Genomic DNA, 26730 nt, shown 5'->3' with positions numbered 1-26730 from the left:
GAAATTATTGTAACGGACGTACAAGTGCAAATTGCTAACCCATTACATGAGATATGTAAACCTTTAAGTAATGGGACTGATAGATAATAATAATAATTAACTCATTTGTATTAATGGAGCAGTTACTTTCCTGAAAACATTACTCCTTGCATAAAATATTGTGACCTAAAAATTTTGGTAACGGACATACATTTTTACCCTAAAATTTTGGTGACGGACGTGCATACATCTATGAAACCCCAAATGATGCAGAGAATTTCAGCAAATGTTTTCTTTTTATCGTCATAATAACAAGAATTAGTGATATTAGAAAATATGAGTTTTTGAACAGTTCCAAAAATAAAAATGAATGCGAGAGATAAAATGTAAATATTTGGTAACATGAAATACTGTGAAAAGTAACGGATGTACATCTATGAAAACCCAAGTTATTCTGAGAATTTTTGCAAATCTTTTCTTTTTATGGTCATTATAATAAGAATGGGTTATTTTAGCTTTGGATATGAAGTTTTAACCAATTCCATACATAAATATGAATGAGAGAGAAAAAAATGTAAATATTTGTTAACGGACATACGTTCTCATAGTCATAGCGATATTTTTGAATGTTGGTTAGTTTCACTACCAGCGACTGCCAGGCAGGATACGCCCACATTTTGCAAGAGATGGATAGAGAACAAGCTAAACAAAAAGCGATTTTTCGTACAATCAGGGGCCATAATTCAGGAAGTTACGGTCCGATATGTGCGAATATCGAAAGGAACCAAAATAAGAAGAAAATTGTGACCTCTAAAGAGTCCACAACCTTGATATATCATATTTTTATGCTATTTTGAGTACTAGGGACAGCCAATTTGTCTGTCAGTTTTGGTCCTATTTTTACGAAATTCGGACTCAACCATCCTTAAGGTGTAACGGTGATATATTCAAACATGTTTTTAAATCAGATAAAAATTATGACCTCTATAGGGTCCACAAGCTAAAAACGTGATTTTTCGTACAATCAGGGGCCATAATTCCGGAAGTTACCGTCTAATATTGGCGAATATCGAAAGGAACCGATCTTAGGGTAATAAACTTACATTTCAAGTTTCATCATGTGATGTATGTTCATCAATTTCTGTTGGGTGAGTGATTACCGAGGCCTGAGGAGAGCAATAAAATATGCACCTAGATTGGAATTTAGGTGAGCGATAGAAGCTGAGAGTGACAGCACGCCTCAAACATGAAGGCCCGTGAGCAGTGTGCATCAAGTCTTTATAAAAGGATACCGAGTGTTTGTAACTTCGTCTGTAACATTTTTGATACTTTGTTGAACCCACAATTTATGTTGATCAATTTCTTTTTCTCTTCTGTCTAAATCTTCAAGGTCTGTTTTAAGGTTAATCAACTTGTCAGATATTTCTCTTGTATTACAACCAGGTCCAGCACCCCTTTAAATATACAAATTAATATTACATTATTTAAACATCGTTTAAAATAAACTCTCAATGGCAACAACATAGCAAATAACTAAATCAAGAGGAACTTTGCATTTAAATAAACGAAAATGTATGTTAATACTTAACCTGTAGTTGTAATATCTGTCAACAACTCTAGTAGAACTGAGCCACTTCCATTATATTTCACAATAATGTCAAAGTTGAAATATTTAATCACACATCAATAGAATTCAATTTACCAGAGGTGATTTTAAATAAATGCTTAAGTTTTTAATAACTTTAATTAAGTAATTTGTTCATACTATAACTTTATTTTTACTTATGACTCAGACAGTACATGTAGGTCTACTTGCAATTGATACTTACTTCCATTGTATACTATTTTTTGATTTTTTCTCAATAAGTCCTATGCCTTCCAGTACATTAGTAATATCATAAATTCTTCTTTTTTGTCTGACTGCCAGTTGATCTGCTGCCTAATAAACATAAAAGGTTAGTAAAATTAGGAGAATGCAAGAGCACATAGTCAATGCTTATTTTTATTTAAAATTATAATATAAGTTATAACTAAGAATAAGCTTACAAATTATTGCACTGACTTTTGAGTGTTTTTCACCCACGATAAGCTCCGACAGTATACCATGCCTCTAAATTTAGTTGAGCAAGAAGGTTCACATTCACCAGGAAGACAGATATCATAATTGGTTATATAACCTTTGTTTACTTGGGGATTGGTGACAGTTAACCATATATCCACATGAAAAGTATAGAATAATGGATACAGTAAGTTGGTGACCATATACCAGAGCTGTCAGTAAATTTTCACAGTTTATTTGCAGCAATGCTAATCAAAAAGTCCAATTTTACCAAATTTGATTAGCAAATTTAACAAGAGCATCGCTAACGCTTCAGTTTACGTCCACATTCTAGCTTGGATTGAAATGGTACTTTTTAAAATGAAGAGAATGAAATATGAAATGGCTGTAATTAGTGTAATATGACAAGAGTCAAAAAAGGCTAGGCATTTGTTTTGCCAAATTTACAGACAAAATATTAACAAAAAAGTGGGTGTGACACTGCCCCTGGGGGTTGGGACACATACACTAAAATAAAAAGTTGTTATCCTTACAGTATAAGGTATAAAAATGCCAAGTTCCAAGACGATCCATTTAGAATTCCAGCCTGTAGACAAAAATAACACAAAAATTGAGCGTAGGGTTGGGCGATAATGCAAAATAAATATCATGATAATAATTTATCAAATATCACGATAAACGATATTATCGTGATAATTTATATGTGTGTCTTAAGAAGTAAAATTTTGAATACTTGGTCCTAGAATCGTCCCTTGATGCCACATTTTTGTTGCTAAGGTCATTGATGGAGATTTATCTGAGACCAGCTGGTACTTAATAATGCTATTTTTACGAATGAATTTAATCCTATAAATAGAATGTTGTACATAAGTCGAAGTAAAATATTAATGATAATACATAAACATAGCTGGAAGGGTTCGAAAATCTACTTTTTGATATTTATAAGACGGTGACAGATGCGACTGAGGTAAATACCGTATTTTACGGGGTATAAGTCGACGAGGGGTATAAGTCGAATCCGTCCATAGATAAGTCGAATCGGTGTAGTGAAGACGTATGTTTTTCCATTCATTTCGGGTAGTAATCTTTTATCGAGTTACGGTAGTGTTATTATCGTAGTCTAATACTGTGCCGATGTACTAAACAAAATCAATTGATGTAAAATAATTAGCTGCTAAATGTAGGACTAACTTGAGTATTATTTTCTAAGTTTTGTTCTTGATTCATTTGAACCTTTTTATTATTCCGATAAATGCAAGACAATACACGGTTTCTATTTGCACGCAACTGGCGATCAAACAGTGTTACTAATAATAGAATAAAATAAAATAGAAGTCATCTATTGATTGGACAATAAAAAAATAAATACAGGCTTTCAAAGTAGAATTTTTATGATTTGTTAATTTAGTTGAAACCCAAAGTAGAATTCTTGCGAGAAATTAAGAGAGATAAGAGATATGTTTCTTGTCGGCAGAAAGGTTCTATCTTAACGACATTTTCTAGCCTTTATTGAATGCTGGTTATATTATTTTTTTAAAAGTTAAACAAACTATATAATATATATATATTTAGAAACTCCGACAAGTATTTGTATTGGAATAACAACAGCAAAAGTCGGAACAATGTGCGTTGACTTTGCCGTGAGAGTGCTATTATTTTGATACTTAGCAAACGATGTCACTCAACATCGTACTTCGTGTAGGATGACAGTTACAGAGATCTCATTTTTTTTTTTACCTTCATCGATATATAAGTCGATGGAGACTATAAGATGAAGGTCCAACTTCGGCTGCGGAAAAAAGTATCGACTTACATGTATATACCCCGAGAAATACGTTACTGTCCAAACTTGACCTTGCCAAACAACTGTTCCTCGATGACCTGGCGCCTGGTACGTTCGGGCATTTTTATGCGCAAACTCTTAGTTTTTTTTTACTGGCATGCGCACAGGTACTATTTCTTTTTCTTTTAACAAGTACCCAAATCGGGGATTTCGTGCGGAGGTAGTTCGGAGGTAAACAGTCTGAAGTACAACACTTGCCACTGTACCTGTGTATCGCTAATTATAAACCGAATGTGTGAAGACAGTTCATACATATCACTCAAAAATTTTTCAGTACAAACTCAGTTGATTCATGCTCGATTTGCTACTAAACAAACCCATCGGTTTATTTTCTCAACAGTTTGACCCGAAGTGACCGCGGATTTATTGACCTTGTATGAACTTATCCATAGCTATATCCTTACACCGAGAGAAATTATCTAGTCTCGGTGAAAAGAACCATGGTCATCTGGTAGAAAATTACTTTTGTATTTTTTGGAACGGAAAACAGTGTTTTTAGAAGCAAACCAACCTGCCGCACATGAGGAAGTCATTATACTAATAATAAAAGGCGAGACCTCTTTTTGCGGCGCAGGCTTATCACTGAGTAGTAAACCGTCCACAAACAATAATATAGGAAGCCTAGTGACGAGTGTTGTGGTAAGTAGGCTATAGACTATAGGTTTGAGTCGAGATTACTCGCTTTCAGTTTACTCTGTTTTTGCGATAACCAATTATGTGAGAAATACCATACTGACATTCGGTTTTTAAAAGTTGTACGCAAACTAAATGCGTTTGTTAGATACTGACAGAGCAGCCCCGAGTCGAACAATCGCCGCCCGAGCTGTCTTCGTCAGCTAGTTTCCCAATATCGTGCAATAGGTGTATTAATGTGATTTTTAGGTTTAACCCCGCAAACAATGCCAAAATAGTGTTTTCACTGCTTACAGAAAACTGAAATTTAAAAAAAAAAAATTTTATGAGGGTGACCCTCCCACACACTCCCTATCGAGCTGCCGCTCGGTCTGCGCAGCCTCATGCCTGGCACATACTGTCAACATTGTATATTTTTCCGTTTCCGCCCTTCCCCCCCACAATATATATTTCACGGCTACGTTGCGACGGTACCAGCATACCCAGTTGTTGACACCCATTACATCACTCCTGTCTAACAAATCATAAAGCTGTGGTGTTACCGTGGCGGCATAGTATTTCACCGTAACACCACAGCCACTCTAACCATTCATAATACATCTAACTATCCCTTTACAGCACTTCACTCCCTACACATTTCCCCTCGTCCTACTTTCCCAAACGTCAACAACACATCTCATACATCCAGTTCGCTGATTAACCCTTGTACCACGTCTACTGGATTACGAGTGCTTGCATCAATCATGACCTCTCGCATTACAATTTCGACTTCGTATGATGTAGCATATTATCACCAATATTGGGACATGATAATTATCATATAAATCGCCGATGATTTTATCACGGTATACCGAAAAACCGGTATATCACCCAAACCTAATTGGGCGTGGCTCTGCCCCTGGGTCTTGGAAATGGACCAATATATATATATATATATATATATATATAGGTACAACCCTAACAGTGTATGCTGGATCAGTCTAAATTGGATCCAAATCTGTTAATGGTTGCAACCAGTATATCATTTACAGACAAAATATCAACAAAAAGTGGGTGTGGCACCATCGAAAGGGCAGGGGTGGGGGGTGGAGGAGGGGGTCGTGCACTAACATCAATAGTTGCTGTCCTTCGGGTACAAGGAATAAGTATACCAAGTTCCAAGATAATCCATTCAGAATTGTGGCCTTCGGGCGCTAAAGGCAAAAATTGGGTGTGGCTCTGCCCTGGGGATTGGGGCATTCACCTAAATCAAAAGTTGATGCCCTTAGGCTATAAGGAATACATATGCCAAGTACCAAGTTGATCCATTCAGAATTGCGGCCTGTAAACGATAAACACAAAAATTGGGTGTGGCTCTGCCCATGCAGTTGTCTTCCTTAGGCTATAAGGAATACATATCTCAAGTTCAAAGACGACCCATTAAGAAGAAATGTGGCCTGTAGGCAACACACATAAATTTATACAAAGAAAAAATGGGTGTTACTCTGCCCCTTGGGATTGGGCAATCACCAAAAAACAATACGGGTCATCCTTTGGCAATAAGGAATGGGTATGCAAAGTTTCAAAAGGATCTGTTAGGAATTGCGGCCTGCAGGCGAAACACAAGACACACAAACATTGGGCGCGGCTCTGTCCCAGGGGGTCAGGCATGCACCAAAAATAATAATAGAGGTCAGCCTTAGGGTATAAGGAATAAGCATAAAAAAGTTTTCAAGATGATCGATTAAGAATTGCGGGCTGTAAGTAAACACACACACAAAAAGAAAATGGGCGTGGCTCTGCCCCTGGGGGTTGGGCATTCACCACAAACAATAAAGATGTTCCTTAGGATAGAAGGAATAAGTATGCAAAGTTTCAAGGTGATATGTTAAGAAATGCAGTCTGTAGATGACAAAAAAATACAAGAAATGGGCGTGGCTCTGCCACTGGGGGTCGGGCATGCACCAACATAAAAATAGGGATCATGCAGTTGTCGTCCTTGGGCTATAAGGAATACATATCCCAAGTTCAAAGACGACCCATTAAGAATTGTGGCCTGTAGGCGACACACAGACACACAAAAAGAAAATGGGTGTGGCTCTGCCCCTGGGGGTTGGGCCTCGTACTGATAACACCTAATGCACCAGAGCTCCAAAGCTATCGACTAAATTTATCCCAGATAAAGTGGCCTAGCTAAGACTCCAAAAAGACATCTCAAACCCTATTCTGTATCTATTTAATCATTTCACTTTTCTTTCTATCATCTACTAACAAAGAAGCTCAGTGTACAAGCCGATCAACTGATTGAACTAGTCACAAGCTTCTTAAAACAATAACAAGCTAATTTATTTCTATAGCTAATAAGCCTGATAACTGTTAAGTACATGTACACTCATACAAGCAATAGGAACCCATAGTTAATTAGTATTAATTACACTGATTGACTAGCGCTTCTTTGTGGAAAGGGTTAACAACAGGTATATCAGCTTACGTCATTAATTAACGACAGAATACATCCTTAATCAACACTGTTCAGTCCCTCCTTTTGTTTTCGATTGTATCTTTCGGCAGCATAAGAACGATGGCGACAGAGGCTAGCGCACCCATGTCCATGGCTGACGCTTTTTACAGCAGCCCTGCACCGAAGTTCTTTCCTGCGGCAAAAAGGAGAGAGGAACAGCCTCACGTCGTACTAGTGAGGCCATTGGAAAGCAAGTCCTTTCAAGGAACCAAACTTACCGCGGTGGGGAAGGAACTAAAGAGTAAGTGGGGTATTACTAACATACCCGACTTAAAGATCTCTGTGTCAGGCCAACTTAGACTTGCCTTAAAAAGTAGGTCTGAGATGGATCTGGCGCTGGCTCAGAACGTACTTTTCGGTATGGCCGTGACGGTGTCCGAACCGATCACCTTGTCTATTGATAAGGTGGTTGTTTTGGGGATACCGGCCGTATATACCGGGGAGGAAATTCTGGAAGATCTTACAGAGAGGGGGTACCAAGCTACCGAGGTATATCGGTTTAATGTGGCCCAGGGGAAGGATCAGGGAAGCGTCACCCTATCCTTCAAAAAAGGTACCGCACCTGAAGCCCTTAAAATCGTGTACCTCAACCGCCGTACCCACCCCTATGTTCAGAGGGTGAGGAAGTGCGCCAATTGCCAGAAACTAGGACATATGGTAAAGTACTGTAAGGGAAAAACCGTATGCGCCCAATGCGGAGGAGAACACGCGGTGGCTGAGTGTAGGGTGGGTAGCAAAATTAACTGCTCAAACTGCAAGGGCAGCCGCGCAGCCAACTCCCCGCAATGCCCAAGAATACAAGCGACCAAAGCAGCGCTACGTCTGCAAAGCAAAGAAAAACTTACCTTTAGGGAGGCAACCCAGCAAGTAAAGAACAAGGAGAGAGAAGCAAAAGTAGTCAGAGAACCGGTGGTGGAACCAAAACAAGCTCCAGCACCGACTCTCTCGACGTCCGATGCAACCCCCACTCCTAAAGGTAAAGACAAGAAGAAGAAAGAGAAAAAAACATCTACCAAACCTGTAGAGGTCAAACAAAAGACAAACCCATCCAAGAAGAAAGAAGAGGAACCGAAAACGAAGATTCATGAAGAACACTTCATTCCTAAATTTAGAACGGAAAGTGGCTTCATGAACTTCATGATCAAGTTCCTCAGGGTGGCTGTGTCCAATGAGGACCAAACTACAAAGATGGCAAGTCTACTCGGCAAAATAAGGACACACATGGTCAAAGCCGATGTCCTGTGTGTCATGATTAATTCAATCAACACGTTAAAAAAAAGATCAAGAGAAGAAGACGACGACAAAGAAACCACAAAAGGCGATCAAACGGCAAACCTCGCACTCCGTAGAAGGATATCTCATGTTCGTCACTACAGCACTGGCGATGTGCCCATCTGCTTGCCGGTTTTAACACCAAAGACGAACACTAATGAGGCACCTCCTATGGAATGTGAAACGCCAATTGACCAATAAACAGACAAACCAGAGAGGCATCCATCCGGACAGTTATCATGGCGGGCCAGGTAAAAGTTCTACAACTAAACGTTAATGGACTGGCTCCCAGATGTGCTGAGCTGAGAAAATACATCACCCGCAACCCCAAAGATGTAATATGCCTCCAAGAAACCAAGCTACTACCAACCAAGAACGACATCTACTTGCCCGGATACACTTGTCAGAGAAGGGACAAACCGGGCAGCACAACACGTGGCGGCGGTCTTGCCATCTACGTCAGTGATAACTTAAATTATACTGCTGTTTCGCTTGACGTAGAGGACCCTCTAGAAGCAATGGTCATAGCCATCACATTGAGCAATAATACAAAATTGACAATAGTGAATGTCTATGTACCCCCAGATGTCACGAGAAAACCAGTTGACTTCCAGTCACTTCTCGACCAGCTTCCTCAGGGCGAATTTGTGTTTTGCGGGGATTTCAACGCAAAACACGTCCTGTGGGGGTCACCGAGGAATGACTGTCGGGGGATTAGCCTATGCTCAATAATAGAAGAGAACGACCTATGCATACTGAACGACGAGAGCCCTACTTTTGTTGGAGAAAATGCCCCACCTTCACACCTGGATCTCACGCTCTGTACGCTTGGTATGGCAAACCGCTGCGACTGGCAAGTACACAAAGATGAAACACTTGGCAGCGACCATCTACTGATAGAACTCTGCATCCAATGTGAAACAACCAAGGAAGTCTATAAAACCCAACTGGAAAATAAAAGAGGCTGATTGGGCTAACTTCCGTGTAGGCTGCCTTGGGTGGAAAGAAGAAGACATCACCGATGCCAACATCGACGTGTACGCAGCCAACATCACGAGTGCTATAATAGGTGCCGCAGACGACTCCATTCCCAAGACTTCTGGAGGGCAATCAAGGATTAGAAAACCTTGGTGGTCACCAGAATGTCAGAAGGCGGTTAACGAAAGAAAGAAGGCACTACGCCTACGGAAACGCCACTACAATGAAGTCAATCACCAAAACTACCTGAAGTTGAAATACGCCGCAAGAGACACCATCCGGAAGGCACAAAGCGGACACTGGATGACATTCTGTAATGCGTTGAATCAAAACACGCAAACAGGTGACGTCTGGAAGAAGCTGAACGCCATGAACGGGAAGCGCAGATCATTCAACATACCAAACCTAAAGAATGGAGTTTAGTATGTTACCAACGGCAATGAAAAGGCAGATCTATTCGCCAAAGCTTTCGCTGACGCAAGCAGGGACGAAAACCAATCATCAGAGTTCCTGAAGAGAAAGGAAATCTTTTACTCACAGCACCCTTCATTAGAAATTGAACCTAATGAAGGGGCTAAACCAATCAATCTACTCTTCTCTGAGGAGAAGTTAAATAAGGCTCTTTCCCTCAAGAAGGATGGTGCGGCTGGTGAGGACAAAGTAAAGTACTCGATGCTCAAACATCTGCCTAGAAATGCCAAAAAAATACTAAACTTCTTCAACACATCCTGGCTGGCAGGAGAGGTACCTAAAGAATGGCGGAAAGCCAACGTCATCCCTCTTCCAAAACCAGGTAAAGAGAGAACAAAGGCAGAGTCCTATCGACCAGTAAGTTTGACATCCACACTGTGCAAAACCTTGGAAACAATGGTTAACATACGACTACAGTTCTATCTGGAGAGCAACCGACTGATCGACGAAAATCAAAGCGGGTTCAGGAAAGGGCGTTCAACAACAGACCACTTGGTGAGACTCAAGTCATGTCGCAGGCACTCCTCTCTGGGAACCTGTTATGTGTCGTGTTCGTAGATTTAACTAAGGCTTTCGATTTAGTCTGGCTAGACGGGCTGCTCTTCAAATTAGGACGTATTGGTATAACAGGCATAATGTTTCGGTGGATCAAAAGCTTTCTGAGCGATAGAAGGATACAGGTGAATGTTGGCAGATTCCTGAGTGCCGGGCAAACATTAGAAAATGGCACGTCTCAGGGGTCGGTTATCAGTTCCACTCTCTTCAATATCATGATCAACGACATACACAAATCTTCCTACCTCGACGCCAAAACTGAGTTAGCTAAATTTGCTGATGACAGTACCATATGGAGGAAAGGGAGGAACATCTGTGAACTACAAAAGAACATGCAGAAGGCCTTAGACAAATTCATGGCATGGGCAAACGATTCGGGATTCAAAGTCTCGGAGAAGAAAACAGTCGGCATGCTTATAAGCAGGGATAGCGGGATAAGCAGAATGACTCTGTGAATGAACGGGAAAACCATCGAGATTAAAGACCAAACCAAGTTCCTTGGCGTAATCTTTGACCGAAGGCTGACCTGGAAACCGCACATCGACGAGACTGTAGATAGATGCACCAAAATCCTAAACTTAATGAGGAAAATAACGGGCAGCACTTGCGGGGGCAACAGAGTCACACTAATGATGGTGTATCGTGCTCTAATACGATCTGTATTAGACTACGGCTCTCTGGCCTTCATGAACTGCGCGCCATTACTCTTAAGGAAGCTTGACACCATCCAATACAAAGCTCTATGTATTGCGACTGGCGTAGGGCAAGGGACTGGGAGAGAGAGGCACTACTGCAGGAAGTCGGGGAGTTGCCCCTATCCCTAAGAAGAAAAGAACTAGCGACAAGGTACTGGGCTAAGATCTCGCAACTGGGCGAAAGATCCCCAACCTTTGTCCGTCTACAAAATACAAGATATGTGAGAGATCCTAGAAAGAAAAGCTTCGGCCAGGGTATCAGGGAAACAATCAAGGAACTGCGACTGGGGGAGCTCGTGATAAATGAACACGCCCCCCCAGCGATCGCCCCTTGGACGCTCCCTATACCGCCGGTTAATCTAGATCTACTACAGAAAACCGACAAGAAAAACAACCCCACTGCTGCACGTGCTTTCTCTCTAGAACACCTGGAAGACAACTGGCCGTCTGATGACTGGGACCATGTGTACACGGATGGCTCACACAATCCTGAAAGGGGCACCAGCTCGTTTGGAATATACCTGCCAAACGGGCAACAGGGAATAAGCAGGAAACTGCCCAATAACTGTTCGGTGTACACTGCAGAGCTTGTGGCCATTCGTGACGCTATATCCACGTGCAATTCTCTACAAATCTATCAACTATTACAGCCGTAAAAAATTTATTGTTGACGATTTTGAATAGCAGTTAAATTAAGCTTCTTGGTTATTACAGTAGATTTAGAAATTACGTTTGTTTCATTTTTTAAATCGCTTTATCATTAACTGTACCGTTAAGAGCGGCATCTTTTGGTTTAGTACAAATAATATCTCTGAATCACTCGGGTTAGGCAGGAACATGATACTAGCAGTAGTTTCATTTTACTTTTACAAGCTTCTTAAAACGATTGTTGAGCTACCTAACGTGCTTATTTCTAAATTCAATTTCTTGTTCTAGCTTTCTGTTACGTTTCGTAAAAAAGTAGTCTTGATTATCCCGACCTGTCAATCAGACGTAGAATGGTCGATAGACTGGTTAAGCGAGACTAATTTCAAAACAAGGGCACGTAACCTATCTTTTACTCAAAAGTGTCTGGATGTTATGGACGACTCTTGGAACCAGTTTTCAGTCTATTATTTATACATGATTAATGGTCATAGCTTATTAAGTACAACATGATCGTTTATTTAGTGACTATAATTGTGTGAAACTGATTTGAGGCTTGGCATATATATAAATATTGTGGCGTAATTGTCGAGATATATGGAGATATTTATTTATGGTGGGTCACCCTACTGTCAGAAGGATAATATTTCGCGGCCGGTTCTTAACGCTAGTTTTAAAACGATTCAGTCTTATTTTCTGCCACGAGCAATAGAGAATTCATAAACCACTATAGACAGGCTTTGATACGATCCGTATAAACATTGCAAACGCTGTCTCTTGTAATCCCCTCACCCCTAATGCCTTCACAACAAATTTGAACAATGGCTAACGAGTGTCAATTGAAGTGAATCGGACAATATTAATGTCATAATAAATAACAGAAGAATATTGTGGAAATAAATTTATTCAAATAAATCGACATTTCTATAATAGGCCTAATGATAATGTTAGGGAAATTTATGTTTTATCAGAAATACTAATGTTTTTTCTGTAATTTTTGATTAACAAAATGGCGGCAAATTCCCGATGCACCGATACGAGAATCGATGTTTGCGTCCGATGCATCGATGCGTAAAATTTTACTTGATATCAGCACTAACAATAGATCTTTAGTTAAATTTACAAACTTGTATAACATTTACACATCAATTCTATAATAATTAAATATATTATAAGGCTTATTCCACACCTCCAGTCAATTATTTTGCCTCATGCAGACATAATGAAAATAATTTGATATACTTTAACTAAAGAACATAAAAATATATTGACATTTTAAAGCTTTTAAATATAATTAAAAAGTCCTAGATTACTTGATTTATAGGATAATACATGTGCAAGTCAAATTCTCACCTGGCAATTTAATTTTGTAAGTTATTTGCCTTTGATAGAGTGGCCCACAGACTCCATTATCTGTACTATATAAACTGACCTGTTTTAACAGCATGTTGTCACGTGGATCAAAACTTTGTTTATGAGAAAAGTGCTCTCATGGGCTTGCTCGTGCACTGTAGGCAGCAAACAGTCGCCCAAAATAGACATTCATGTGACAATATTCATTCACTTATTTATCAATGATGAAGCCATGTAAAAAATTATTCTTTACTCGTTGGACTTTTAAAAATAAGTAGTTACGAACTAGATTAAAATTTTGGCTAAAACTCGGCGATTTATTTTCTAAGTTAGTTGATTGTAACCAATGACGTATATATTGTAACGGTTCTCGGTTCAGAGTCAACTCATGTAGTTTCGCCCTTTTTCTATCTTTTCAATCCACTCTCGTGGCAACATACCGAAACTGCAAGACTGTGAAAGTTACTTTTATTTAATTGTAAAACTCTGTTGTTAGTGGGCGCTTTAGTTACTTTAGGAGTTACATTGTTGCTAGCTCTAAATACGCAGAAAAAATTTGAGACTGGAAATTAATTGAACGAAATTATTTTCCCTAGTCTCGATTAACCAGATGTGTATTATTAAAATAAAATTACGGTACTGGTCACAAGACTCGGATTCTAATCATTTTAGGGCACTGCTAATTTGGCCTCCGGTTTTGTGACAAATTTAATAGGAGGATGTGCCATATGGCTATGCCATTATTCGTGTTTAGTATCCTTATGCATTTGCCATTTCTAACATGGAGGTTACAAAACGTTTCAGTTATTATAAATCCAGCAACAACTCATTTTTCTAGAACTGAAATATAACCAAAAAGACGAGCATTGACCGTTTCATAATTATTAAAAATATGAAAACGCGACACGATGCGTAAATTGTGCGTCTTACTTTCAAGAACAATAGCTATAAAACAGAAATTTCCAGATTGATACATAATACGACACAACCAACCATAAGTGGTAATTCAAACACAAAGGATATACATTTAAACTTAAATTTATCTAATATTCCACTAAAAGATCCCTATTGTAGAACTTCCAACTTATTATGTAGTCATTGTCATGCCGGTTGTTTTTTATAACAGAATTTTCCCTTCATATAACAGATCAAAGAATTTTTCGAGACACATTGTCACTATCGACTTCTATTTTTAGATTATCTGGCGCCACAAATAGCCCAACCATATCAAAAAGCATGCAGTTCAACCTTGAAATGGGTTCAATTGATTTACAGTTTATTCTATAATTTATAACACAGTTTATAGCACAATGTGTAGTAGTCTCATTTTTGATTTCTAAGTAGATTGTTATACGTAATTCCGGATGCAATGCTAGTCATCTGGACCACTGCTGCCGAACCGATTTGAAAAGGCTTTTTAAAAGGCTTTTTTTCTTTGCGTATGTCGTGTGCTCCTCTGTTTTTGATGTGTATGATTTTTATATTTGTGATAATTATTTGAAACAAATTAGGATTATCATAAAGGATATTTAACATCTACAATTTGAGTACGGTAAGCACTCACTACATACTGCGTTTGTAAACCACGAAATTCACCCCTTATTAGAAAGTTTTAACTATAGTCTATTGCATGTAAACGGTAAAAAAATCAGCTAAAAATACAACCCATCTCTCTCTCTCTCTCTAAGGGCTGCGCACGCGTACAAATGTTAAATTCAATCGTTAATTTTACTTACGTAAAAAAAAGAATTCCGACTGCGGAAAGTAAGAATTCGTTTTTCAGAGCAAAATTTGAAACTTTGATGTGACCAAGAAACATAACTCTTTTAAATGAAACAAGCGGCTGCCAGGCAGGATACGCCCACATTTTCGAGAGATGGATAGAAAACAAGCTAAAAAGAAAGTGATTTTTCGTTCAATCAAAGGGCCATAATTCAGGAAGTTACAGTCCGATATGCGCGAATATCGAAAGGAACCGAGATCTTTGGGTTATTAACTTAAATTTCAAGTTTCAACAACATCGGATAAAAATTGTGACCTCTATAGGGTCCACAACCTTGATATACCATATTTTTACGCAATTTGAGAACGAGGGGCGAACATTTTGTCTGTCAGTTTTGGGCCGATTTTCACGAAATTCGAACTCAGTCGTCCTTTGGGTGTAACGGTGATATAATAAAACGTTTTTTTTAAATCAGATAAAAATTATGACCTATCGGATAAAAATTATGACCTCTATAGGGTCCACAAGCTAAAAACGCGATTTTTCGTACAATCAGGGGCCATAATTCAGTAAGTTAAGGTCCGATATGCGCGAATATCAAAAGGAACCAAGATCTTTGGGTTATAAACTTACATTTCAAGTTTCAACAAGATCGGATAAAAATTGTAACCTCTATAGGGTCCACAACCTTGATATACCATATTTTTACGCTATTTGAAAACGAAGGGCGGCCATTTTATCTGTCAGTTTTTGGCCGATTTTCACGAAATTCGATCTCAGTCGTCCTTAGGGTGTAACAGTGATATAATAATATTTTTTAAATCGGATAAAAAAATATGAACTTTATAGGGTCCACAAGCTAAACACGTGATTTTTCGTACAATCAGGGGCCATAATTCAGGAAGTTACGGTCTGATATGCGCGAATATCGAAAGGAACCAAGATCTTTGGGTTATAAACTTAAATTTCAAGTTTCCACAAAATCAGATAAAAATTGTGACCCCTTTAGGGTCCACAACCTTGATATACCATATTTTTACGCAATTTGAGAACGAGGGGCGGCCATTTTGTCCGTCAGTTTTGGGCCGATTTTCACGAAATTCGAACTCAGTCGTCCTTTGGGTGTAACGGTGATATAATAATACGTTTTTTTAAATCGGATAAAAATTATGACCTCTATAGGGTTCACAAGCTAAAAACGCGATTTGTCATACAATAAGGGGCCATAATTCATGAAGTTACGGTCCGATATGCGCGAATATTGAAAGGAAAGGAAACGAGATCGTTGTGTTATAAACTTACATTTCAAGTTTCAACAAAATCGGATAAAAATTGTGACCTCTATAGGGTCCACAACCTTGATATACCATATTTTTACGCTATTTGAGAACGAACGGCCGCCATTTTGTCTGTCAGTTTTGGGCCGATTTTCACGAAATTCGAACTCATGCTTAGGGTTTAACAGTGATATAATAATACGTTTTTTTAAATCGGATAAAAATTATGACCTCTATAGGATCCACAAGCCAAAAAACGCGTTTTTGCGTAAGCTTACAATCGGGGGGCCATAATTCAGGAAGTTACAGTCCAATATGCGCGAATATCGAAAGGAACCGAGATCTTTTGGATATAAACTTAAATTTCAAGTTTCAACAAAATCGGATAAAAATTATGACCTCTATAGGGTCCACAACCTTGATATACCATATTTTTTACACTATTTGAGAACGAACGGCGGCTAGGGTGCACACGAAAAACTTACCATCATAAATTCTTTCGGCCCTAGTGCCAAAGTGTCCAACTGTGGCCACAATGAATAAATCTGTTGTTTTTTTTAAAATCGGACATCATTTAGGGGGGCCACCTCCACTTTTAAGATTATGGGTTACCATTTTGGGCCATAATATTAGTTTTCGCCACCGAAATAATACAGAATAATTATAAATTGAGCCAATATTGAATATAACACCAGAATAACTATCTTAGTAATTGAATAAATATTATAAGTCATTCTAATTATTTATTTAATGCCATTTATTTGAATATCGCAACCAAAATTCGAAATAACTACTGGACGAATAATTTTACACACTCAGCAGTGTATTATTTATTGCCTTAAATTTCACCAAGCAGTTATTGGGTTGCATTGCAATCACAGTGTGGTCTGCATCCTCATATGACTGCAAGAGTAGCCTCCCTTGACACATGCCTTTACAGGGAGTGGAGCAACAGAATATGGGATAGTAGTTTTAGCCTAATCATAATAAACATCCCCAGCAGGACAATACATGTACATCGATTCATTTAGTTGTTGATTGAATATTATGGTTTTATAATTGCTTTTCATTAGTGTTCCATGATGGCATCAAATAGGGTCAAATTAATATATGGCCTGGGAAATGCAATAACAAGTGAAGATTCTCAAATTAGCGGAAGTCGCCTTCCCACTTGTGAACAAGTTTTAAGATGTTTTTTATACCACAGAGACAACCCACAACAAAAAAATCAAACTCAAAGACAGTGTGCAGAATTGGTTTTCAAGAAGGTACTGCCATTTTATGAAAAAGCGATTATCCCTGTCATCACTGAAAAGAAATGTATACAGAAAATTATCATGCAAGCAGAAAAGAATTACAAAGTTTGATCTATACCAGTCAAACGGAGAGATTTGGAAAGTACTCAAATAAAATTAGATCAGGAAATACAAGATCTTAAAAAGACTTTTCAATTATGGCCAATCAATGCACATGAACTCATCAAAAATAAAGAGGATTTACTATTTCTTGAATCGATGAAGACGGATAGGGTAGCATCATTTGGCAAATTTGATAAGAAGCTGCAAGGATCTTTAAAGAGGAAAGAGCATAGAAAAACAAATGAAGAACAAAAAAAAAGAAAAAGAACTCAAGAGACAACATTTATCATCACGTAGACCTGGAACAAGTGCTAATGTCTCAAACTCTGAAGATTCCACTGATAATGATTATACTGATGATGAGTTTAAGTTGATACTGCCGACACCAAAACGACAGAAGTCTGACCCCAAAGGAGCAAATTTATTCGTCCCAGCTAATATTCTACAGTCGCCAAAGCTAGCTGCAGTCGCGACTAGAATGAAAATGACTCCAACGCAACAAGCTGCTTATACAGCAGCATTGGTCGGTGAAATTGGTGGTGATACTAACCAAGTTTATACTTCATATGCCTTCACTGACAAGCATCGAAGACTAGCAAACAATACCACAGCAACATCAGTGCGTCAATCATGGGATGTTCCTCCATACTTATCTCTCCACTGGGATTCTAAGCTACTGGAGAAATTAAATCATAAATATTCATTAGAAGAACGGCTGACTGTAGCAGTTGGAACCCAGGACGAGATAAAGTTGTTAGGAGTGCCTAAGTACCAACCTGGTACTGATGAAAATACTGGGGAGATTATTATGAGGAAAACTGGAGAGTTGGTAAAGCTGTGGAACTGTGGTAAATCTATTATAAACATGTGTTTTGACACTACTGCATCAAATACTGGGCATGTAACAGCAACATGTGTTAGTATCCAGCAGTATTTACAAAAAACGCTTTACTGGTCCGGTTGCCGTCACCATATTGGTGAAGTTATATTGTCATATGTTTATGACGATCTTAAAATCGAAGTCTCCAGGTCTCCAGAATCATCGTTGTTTGGACGATTCCGTAAAAACTATTCAGCTTTACCCCATGTTCCAATACAAACTATTGATCTTGCTAGTGTCTGTGACAATGAAGAGGGATTGATGCTGGCAGATGAACTTCGGGCTGCGACTCTTCTCCAATGTAACAAGGACATTGATTTACGCCGAAATGACTATAAGGAACTGATTGAATTGTGTACTTTGTTTCTTAATGGTCACCTGGTGAAGGAAGTTACATTCAAGAAACCTGGAGCTATTCACAAGGCCAGATGGATGGCCAAACTCTTATATGCCATAAAGATTTGTTTATTATCACTGCAAGTAAGCTCATTACCTTCTGGAACCATCACTACACAGCACCAATTAGAGAAATTACGGGAATTTGTACACTTTGTGGTGTTGGCTTACATACCGTGGTGGCTTAAAACTTCTATTCCACTCTACCTTTGATCGAGCATGTCATTTCAAAATGAAATAGTGACAGCATCCATATTTGTATTTTTTATTAGATATGTCCAATTAAAAAAATAATATAGAACAATTTCATTAGAATTTACTAGATTTTAATCATTATTTCTTTTTCTTTTTTTTTTGTATTACAGGAACACACTGTTAAAAGCTTGGTATTAACTATGAATGGATTGATAATAGATCTACAATATGACAAGTTATGTTAGACGACTTAATTTATAGCGAAATTCTGAAAACAGAGTAAACAAGAGCATTGCTAACGCTGCAATATACGTCCACATTCCAGCTTTGATTGATATGGTACTTTTTAAAATGAAGAGAATGAAAATGAAATGGCTGTAATATGATCAGAGGCAAAGAAGGCTAGGCGTCGGGTTTGTTTTGCCAAATTTACAGACAAAATACTAACAATAAAGTGGGTGTGACACTGCCCCAAGAGGTCGGGGCAAGTATCAAAATAAATTGTTGCTGTCTTTATGGTATAAGGAATAAATATGCAAAGTTCCAAGATGATCCATTCAGAATTGCAGTCTGTAGACGATAAATACAAAAACTGGGCGTGGCTCTGCCCATGGGGGTTGGATATGGAAACAATATAAACAGGTACCATCTGTTATTGAAATGGCAACATCAATAGTTGCCGTCCTTAGGGTATAAGGAATAAGTACACCAAGTTCCAAAATAATCCTTTCAGAATTGTGGCCTTTGGGCGTTAAAGGCAAAAATTGGGCGTTGCTCTGCCCCTGGACGTTGCTCTGCCCCTGGGCGTTGGGGCATTCACCAAAATCAATAGTTGATGCCCTTAGGCTATAAGGAATACATATGCCAAATACCAAGTTGATCCATCCAGAATTCGGGCCTGTAAACGATAAACATAAAAATTGGGCGTGACTCTGCCCCTGGGGGTGTGACATGCAGTTGTCGTCCTTAGGCTATAAGGAAAACATATCCCAAGTTCAAAGACAATCCATTAGGAATCGTGGCCTGTATGCAACTCACAGAGACACAAAGAAAAAAATGGGTGTGGCTCTGCCCCTGGGGGTTGGGCAATCACCAAAAAAATAGAGGTCAGCCTTGGGGTATAACGTATAAGTATAAAAAAGTTTTCAAGATGATCGATTAAGCATTGCAGGCTGTAAGTGACATACAGACACACAAAAAGAAAATGGGTGTGGCTCTGTCCCTGGGGGCTGGGCATTCACCACAAACAATAGGGATGTTCCTTAGGATAGAAGGAGTAAGCATGCAAAGTTTCAAGGTGATACGTTACGAAATGCGGTCTGTAGATAACAAACAATGAATACAAGAAATGGGCGTGGCTCTGCCACTGGGGGTCGGGCATGCACCAAGAACAATAGGGATCATCCTTAGGGTATAAGGAATTCATATGAAATTTTTTCAAGACGATCGATTAAGAATTGTGGCCTGTAGGCGACACACAGACACACAGAGAGAAAATGGGCGTGGCTCTGGCCCTGGGGGTTCGGCATGCGCCCCAAACGATAGGGGTGTTCCTTAGGGTATAAAGAAAAAGTATGCAAAGTTTCAATATGATGCGTTAAGAAATGCGGCCTGTAGACGACAAACAAACAAATACAAGAAATGGGCGTGGCTCTGCCCCTGGGGATCGGGAATGCACAAAAAACAATAGGGATCATCCTTAGGGTATAAGGAACAAGTATGTAAAGATTCAAGGTGATGACTTAAAAATTGTGGCCTGTAGGCGACACACAGCCACACAAAAAGAAAACGGGCGTGGCTCTGTCCCTGGGGGTTGGGCATGCACCCCAAACGATAGGGATGTTCCTTAGGGTACAAAGAATAAGTATGCAAAGTTTCAATATGATACGTTAAGAAATGGGGCCTGTAGATGACAAACAAAGAAATACAAAAAATGGGCGTGGCTCTGCCCCTGGGGGTCGGGCATGCACCAAAAACAATAGGGATCTTCCTTGGGGTATAAGGAATAAGTATACCAAGTTTGAAGAAAATCCAGTAAGAATTGCGCCCTGTAGGCGACACAAAGACACACGAAAAGAAAATGGGCGTGGCTCTGCCCCTGGGGGTTGGGCATGCACCCCAAACGATAGGGATGTTCCTTAGGGTACAAAGAATGTGTATGCAAAGTTTCAAGATTATTAGTTAAGAAATGTGGCCTGTAGACGACAAACAAACAAATACTAGAAATGGGCGTGGCTCTGCCCCGGGGGGTCGGGCATGCACCAAAAACAATAGGGATCTTCCTTGGGGTATAAGGAATAAGTATACCAAGTTTGAAGAAAATCCATGAAGAATTGCGCCCTGTAGGCGAACCACAGACACACACACACACACACACACATACATACATACACACACACACACACACAGACAGGGGCGACGGCATAATACGTTCACATTATGAATGTGGACGTATAAAAATGCTAAAATTATGTAAATTAGATGCATAATATGCAAATGTAGTACGCATTATGATAATTAACTGTCTTTTTTTTTTTGCATCAAATTCCCTCAACTGGATGCACACTTATTCAGTACTACAATAGTACAATGTGATAAGTTATGTTATGTAGCTTAATTTTTTAGTGAAATGATGAAAACGGAGTAAAAAAACCTAAAATTATGCAAATAAGGTGCATAATATGCAAATTAGGTGCATAATATGCAAATTTAGTAAGCATTATGATAATAAGCTGCCTTGTTTTTGCATCAAATTCCCTTCAACTAGATGCACATTTATTCAGTACTACAATGTGATAAGTTATGTTATGTTTGCTGGCTTAATGTTAAAATAAATGATAAATTTATGCAAATTAGGTCATATTATGCAAATTAGATAGTCTAATTTGCATAAGATAAAATGTAACTTGCATATTTATTTCTGTCATCGCATACAAAAACCAATACATAGTTAAAATTCAACAGTAGTGTTTATAACTTAAGAAATATGTGAGAAAAGAGAGAAAATGGCAAATTTAATGCTAATTAGATCCATTAAATGCTAATTAGCATAAATTATTTAAATTAATATTTTCAATTTTTTTACGAATTCTTGTGATGATATTATTCAATTGTTAATGTTGTAAAATTTTATTTAGATATCTTCTAAAATGACAAAGTTATAGTTTAATAACAATAAGATTCAAAATATTGTGTTAATCAAGGTGCCATTGTCCAATTAGACTTAATGTTAAATGCATATTGTTTCAAGTCTCAACTGTCTTCGAAATGTCACTTTTTTAAAGATTAAAAACCTACATAAAATCTTAACCCCTCAATCGATTTTAATAAAATCAATGTTGAATAAAAGCTTGGAATCTCATCTGTTATAATATTGTGTTCATTATTGTGTTTGTGTAATTATGATTTTCTGACTGAACTCCCTACCAATATATGCACTATGGGACCTCGGTTTTTCGTCCCATCCAAACGACTAGACAGCTGTTCTTGTCAGGCCCTCCGTCCGGCATCACTGACAAGGGGAAACCACGCTGGAAAATCTGGAGTAACTTTCTCAGCCAATGCAGGGATCGAACACCCGACCTTCAGGCTGGCTAGCGAGCCAGCGTCTTACCCACTTAGCCACGTGATTCCGCCTAATTTTTCACCCTTTTGAAAATAAAGAACTTATTATTATTATTATCTGAATGATTGTGAATTTAATAAGGAGTAACCAAACTGTTATTCTACCAAGTTTCATGTTAATTGAATAATTCATTGAAAAATAAATTTTTTACATTGCACTGACTGAGGTCAAATTACCACTTTTTGAACCAGATTAAAGATTTCGGACCGAAAAAACAAAATTAAAATAAATTGAATATTAAAAAAAGTATAAGTCTGATTCTAAAAATTTAAATGGTTTTGAAATTCTAATGTTTGGGCAATTATTTCTGCCAATTTTCAAAGCAATTGCTCCAAAAATAAAATTGGGTTGGTACATGCTAGCTCCAAATCATGCCAAATTATGATTATGAAAGGAAAGCCGAACAAGTTACCAACTATGTAGTTCCTTTAGACCAACTATGCACTTGTAAAGATTCAATAAAATCTTACCACTTTCAAATCTAATACGCCATCTTTGGCTTCTTGTAAGAGCGATACGAATTTAGTCGTAAGAAGACCTAGACTTTTTTCATGACGACTTGGAGTACAATGGTCAGCCATCTTGTTTCAAATATTACAGATGCATCATGGGACGGAGAAACGGGTTATAGACATAACGGCCATAAACCATAACGGCGAAAATAAATGGCCATAACGGCCAAAGTATTTGGTCGTAACGGCCAAAAAAAAACAACATACCATTTATTATATATGTATATTCGAAATGGTATCAGGCGTATTCAATACCAGGCTAATTCATTACCGGTAAAATCGGCGTATTCAAGACCAGTATATTATAGGGTTGGTTGATCGGTATATAAAGGTGCGATTAATAATAGCCATAGTTTCGTATTCAACTTTGAACTGAGTATTGTGTTTAACTTGACGTTACTATTAATATTATATATTTTAAATAATCATAATACAAACAAGAGTTGAAATATTTAACATTCGAAGACAATATTTACATATAAAACATCGTATTCAGTTGATGCGATTAATAATAGCCATAGTTTCGTATTCAACTTTGAACTGAGTATTGTGTTGATGTTACTATTAATATTTCTTTATTTATCACATCAAAAATCAATGTTTTCAGCTGATGCGATTAATAATAGTTCGTAAAAAACTGTGAACAGGGTATTGTGTTCATAATTTTTTTTCTTTTAGTTTTATACTTGAACGGGGTATTGTGTTCATAAATGTGATACACTATTAATTTTTTTTTCTTTTCTTTTATGGTTGATACAACACAAACAACACTACAATACACTTACAACACAAACAACACTACAATACACTTACGACGATGTTTCCGCAGAGGGACCGTACAGAAACGCACACTCTCTCAATAGCCTACTAGTATCCATTTCACCTGCATTGTAGTTGGTCCATAGAGAGAATATGCGTGTCTGCATAAGTCCAACTCTGCTTCGTTGGCATCTGCTGATTTTTCCTTCGGTGAGCATCACCATATCCATTTTGAGTTTCTTAGCTTCTTTGTGTAGTTCTACAAGCAATAAATAAAATGGAACTGGTCCCCGAGTGTTCAGTCGAGAGTTGATTTGGTTATGCCACCCCTCGACGTCATTATTCGTGCGAACGGAGCGCATAAAACGGACCAACTCTTCGCACTAAACACTCGGTTCGATATCCATTGGTTCTCCACGTACTCATCCCCTGTCTGTATTACTGTCGCCCGACAGTAGTCCACTTTCGGATGGTGAACACAGCGCCAATTTGTGTTTCCATTAGCTGATTGTTTCTGAAAAACACAATATATATATTCAAAGTAAATACACTAAATTATGTTTATTACATTCAATTACATTGTTAAACACACAAAACAATATAATATATTCAATTGCGTAAAGTAAATACACTAAATATAAAATAATTACATACCCTAAGCTTAAGATTAAATAATTTGAACAACAACTCAATAAGATTAAATAATTTAAACAACAACTCAATAATAAAAAAAAAACAATTTTAATACATCAAACACCAATCATCAAAATCATCTATAATAATTATCGAATCGGCTTCTATCCACACTGATGAGTACTACTTAGCACCTTTATATACCGATCAACCAACCCTATAATATACTGGTCTTGAATACGCCGATTTTACCGGTAATGAATTAGCTAGGATTCTACGAAATGATATTTATTAACATAATTGCATAATAGTTAATGCCATAATATAAATACATACATTCCTTTGGGAATGAAAGATAACGTCTATGTTGTTGTAAATATGGAACGTAAAGAAGGACAGAAGGACGTTTTTCCAGATGACATGGGTGTGTGGGACTCGACTAAAGGGACAACTGCAAACCACGCGTATTCTATTGGTGAAAATAATCAACTGTCCAGCGTTTTTATTAGAAATGGTATGATGTGTTACAAAAAAGTTGTGTGTGGAAAGACAACCTATGAAAAGTGTATTCCCCAGCCTGAGCGCTATACATTATTTTTCACCGGTATTATTGCAAACTTAAAGGCGACCACGAGTACAAAAAGAGAATCACCACTATAAAGACCGCGCCGAAGGACTTGAGTCATTTTCAGAAGATGGCACTCGTTGAATATTGTGGTACCAAAACCATACAGAATTTACAACACGGAAATTCTAAAAGTGATCGCGCTTATATTAGAACAATCCCGCGAATCGTACAAAGATGTGTTGACAATGGCAAACACAAATCCCCAGCGGACATTTACTTCAACGCAGTAGCAGATGATAGTGTACTGACACCCAGATCAACCAAACAAATAAGGGAAAAAATATACAACGATAAACGCAAACAAACGCGTTGCGCTGACAGTAATTTGGACATAACCAGTAAACCTAACAACGTTGCGGATGAGGTATTAACAATTCTTAAAATGCAGAAAAACGGAAGTGTTATTAAGAGAGTCGAGCATACAGAAGGGAAACTACCGAACATTATTATCTATTCTAAAGAACAATTGCAAGATATGAAATCAAACTGTTTGGGTGAAGGGGGGGGGGGGGTGTTGTTGGAATAGATCGAACCTTCAATTTGGGTAAATGTTTCGTTACTGCATTGTCTTATAAAAACCAAGCGAAACGAATCAAAACCCCATAATGCTTGGCCCCATGATGCTCCATTGGGATGGCGAAGCACCAACCTATCACTATTTCTTTTCACATCTTCGTTCCCAGTTAGGTAGTGATAAAATAATATTTGGTACCGACGAAGAAAAATCTATGACTAAATCTTTGTATGAAGTATTCCAGAATTCTAATTTCTTACTTTGTACATAACACATTAATGAAAATTTATGTCGATATTTAGAGAAATCGGGAACACCACAAAAAGAACGCTCAATTATAAGAAATTTAATTTTTGGTAAGGAAGGAATTGTATATTCGAAAAATGACATGGATTTTGAAATGAAAAAAGATGATTTGTCTGTTTATTTTGAAAAATATCCTAGATTTGAACAATATTGGGACAGATATTTAAAACATAAATTGTTATTATATGTTATTAAGCCCCTCCAAAATAAACTGATCTCAGACTTATGGACAAATAACAACGCAGAATCAATTAATAATAGACTGAAACAAGAAACCGATTGGCATATTCAGAATTTACCTGACCTTGTTACAAAATTGGCTAGAGTGTCAACATTTCAAATTCTCAACATACGTCGGGCTTTATACGGGACAAGCAATTGGCAACTTGTAGACCACAAATCTGAGATCCGTCCTGAAACACGGGCTTGTATGGAAGCGGACAAGAAAACTCGCATGTTGAATAAATATTTAATGAAGAAGAAAAATGTATATAATGTAAATATTGTTAATTCAAAAAATGTCGATTTCGGGTGCGTAAAGCCCAAAGAAACGTCTGGCAAAAAAACAGGGCAACGTAAACGAAGGCGCGCAGAAAAAACTCATTGAATGGCTATGTTAGTTTTAATAAAATATTTCATATGAAACAGGTTTAAATGTTTTAATAAAATATTGGTTTGGAAAGGAATTAAAATTAAACGCAAAGTATCTCGTTACCTCGTCAGGTAGCGCCTTTGTGCGTAGAATATTTGGCAGTTAATTAGAATTTCTTTACTGACTAATTATTTTATTATCTTTATAATATTTTCATATGAAACAGTTTTAAATATGTGTATGTTTTTTTTGTCCCCCGCCTTTCGAAGAAAGCAGGGGACTATTAAAATGGGTTCGTCCGTCTGTCTGTCCGTCCGTCCGTCCGTCTGTCTGTCCGTCTGTCTGTCCG

At 37.9% G+C, this 26730-nt stretch overlaps 1 protein-coding gene across 4 annotated transcripts in view; it reads right to left on the bottom strand.

Annotated features, from left to right (window-relative positions):
• LOC126816716 (transcription factor E2F4) overlaps positions 1 to 23271 on the bottom strand; it is a 116709-nt gene extending 93438 nt beyond the window's left edge. Inside the window, exons 1-4 of one of the 4 annotated variants that reach the window (XR_008787741.1) lie at positions 22908 to 23029; positions 2572 to 2624; positions 1809 to 1918; positions 1272 to 1433 (exon numbers count right to left, since the gene is read on the bottom strand). Coding sequence is in view for 2 of the 4 variants with exons in the window: in XM_050543467.2 (XP_050399424.1) it covers positions 1272 to 1433; positions 1809 to 1918; positions 22908 to 23018 (383 nt within the window). In the remaining 2 variants the exon portion in view is untranslated. Of the gene's footprint in view, positions 1 to 1271; positions 1434 to 1808; positions 1919 to 2025; positions 2545 to 2571; positions 2625 to 22907; positions 23036 to 23156 lie in introns of those variants that run through there. The other 3 variants (XR_008787740.1, XM_050543468.2, XM_050543467.2) reach the window with 3 other exon arrangements.
• Between the last annotated feature and the right edge of the window lie 3459 nt (positions 23272 to 26730).

Source organism: Patella vulgata, chromosome 3 (assembly GCF_932274485.2).
Source record: "Patella vulgata chromosome 3, xgPatVulg1.2, whole genome shotgun sequence".
Lineage (NCBI taxonomy): Eukaryota > Metazoa > Mollusca > Gastropoda > Patellidae > Patella > Patella vulgata.
The sequence above is the reverse complement of the archived record's forward strand: the minus strand, read 5'-3'. Positions and strand labels throughout refer to the sequence as shown.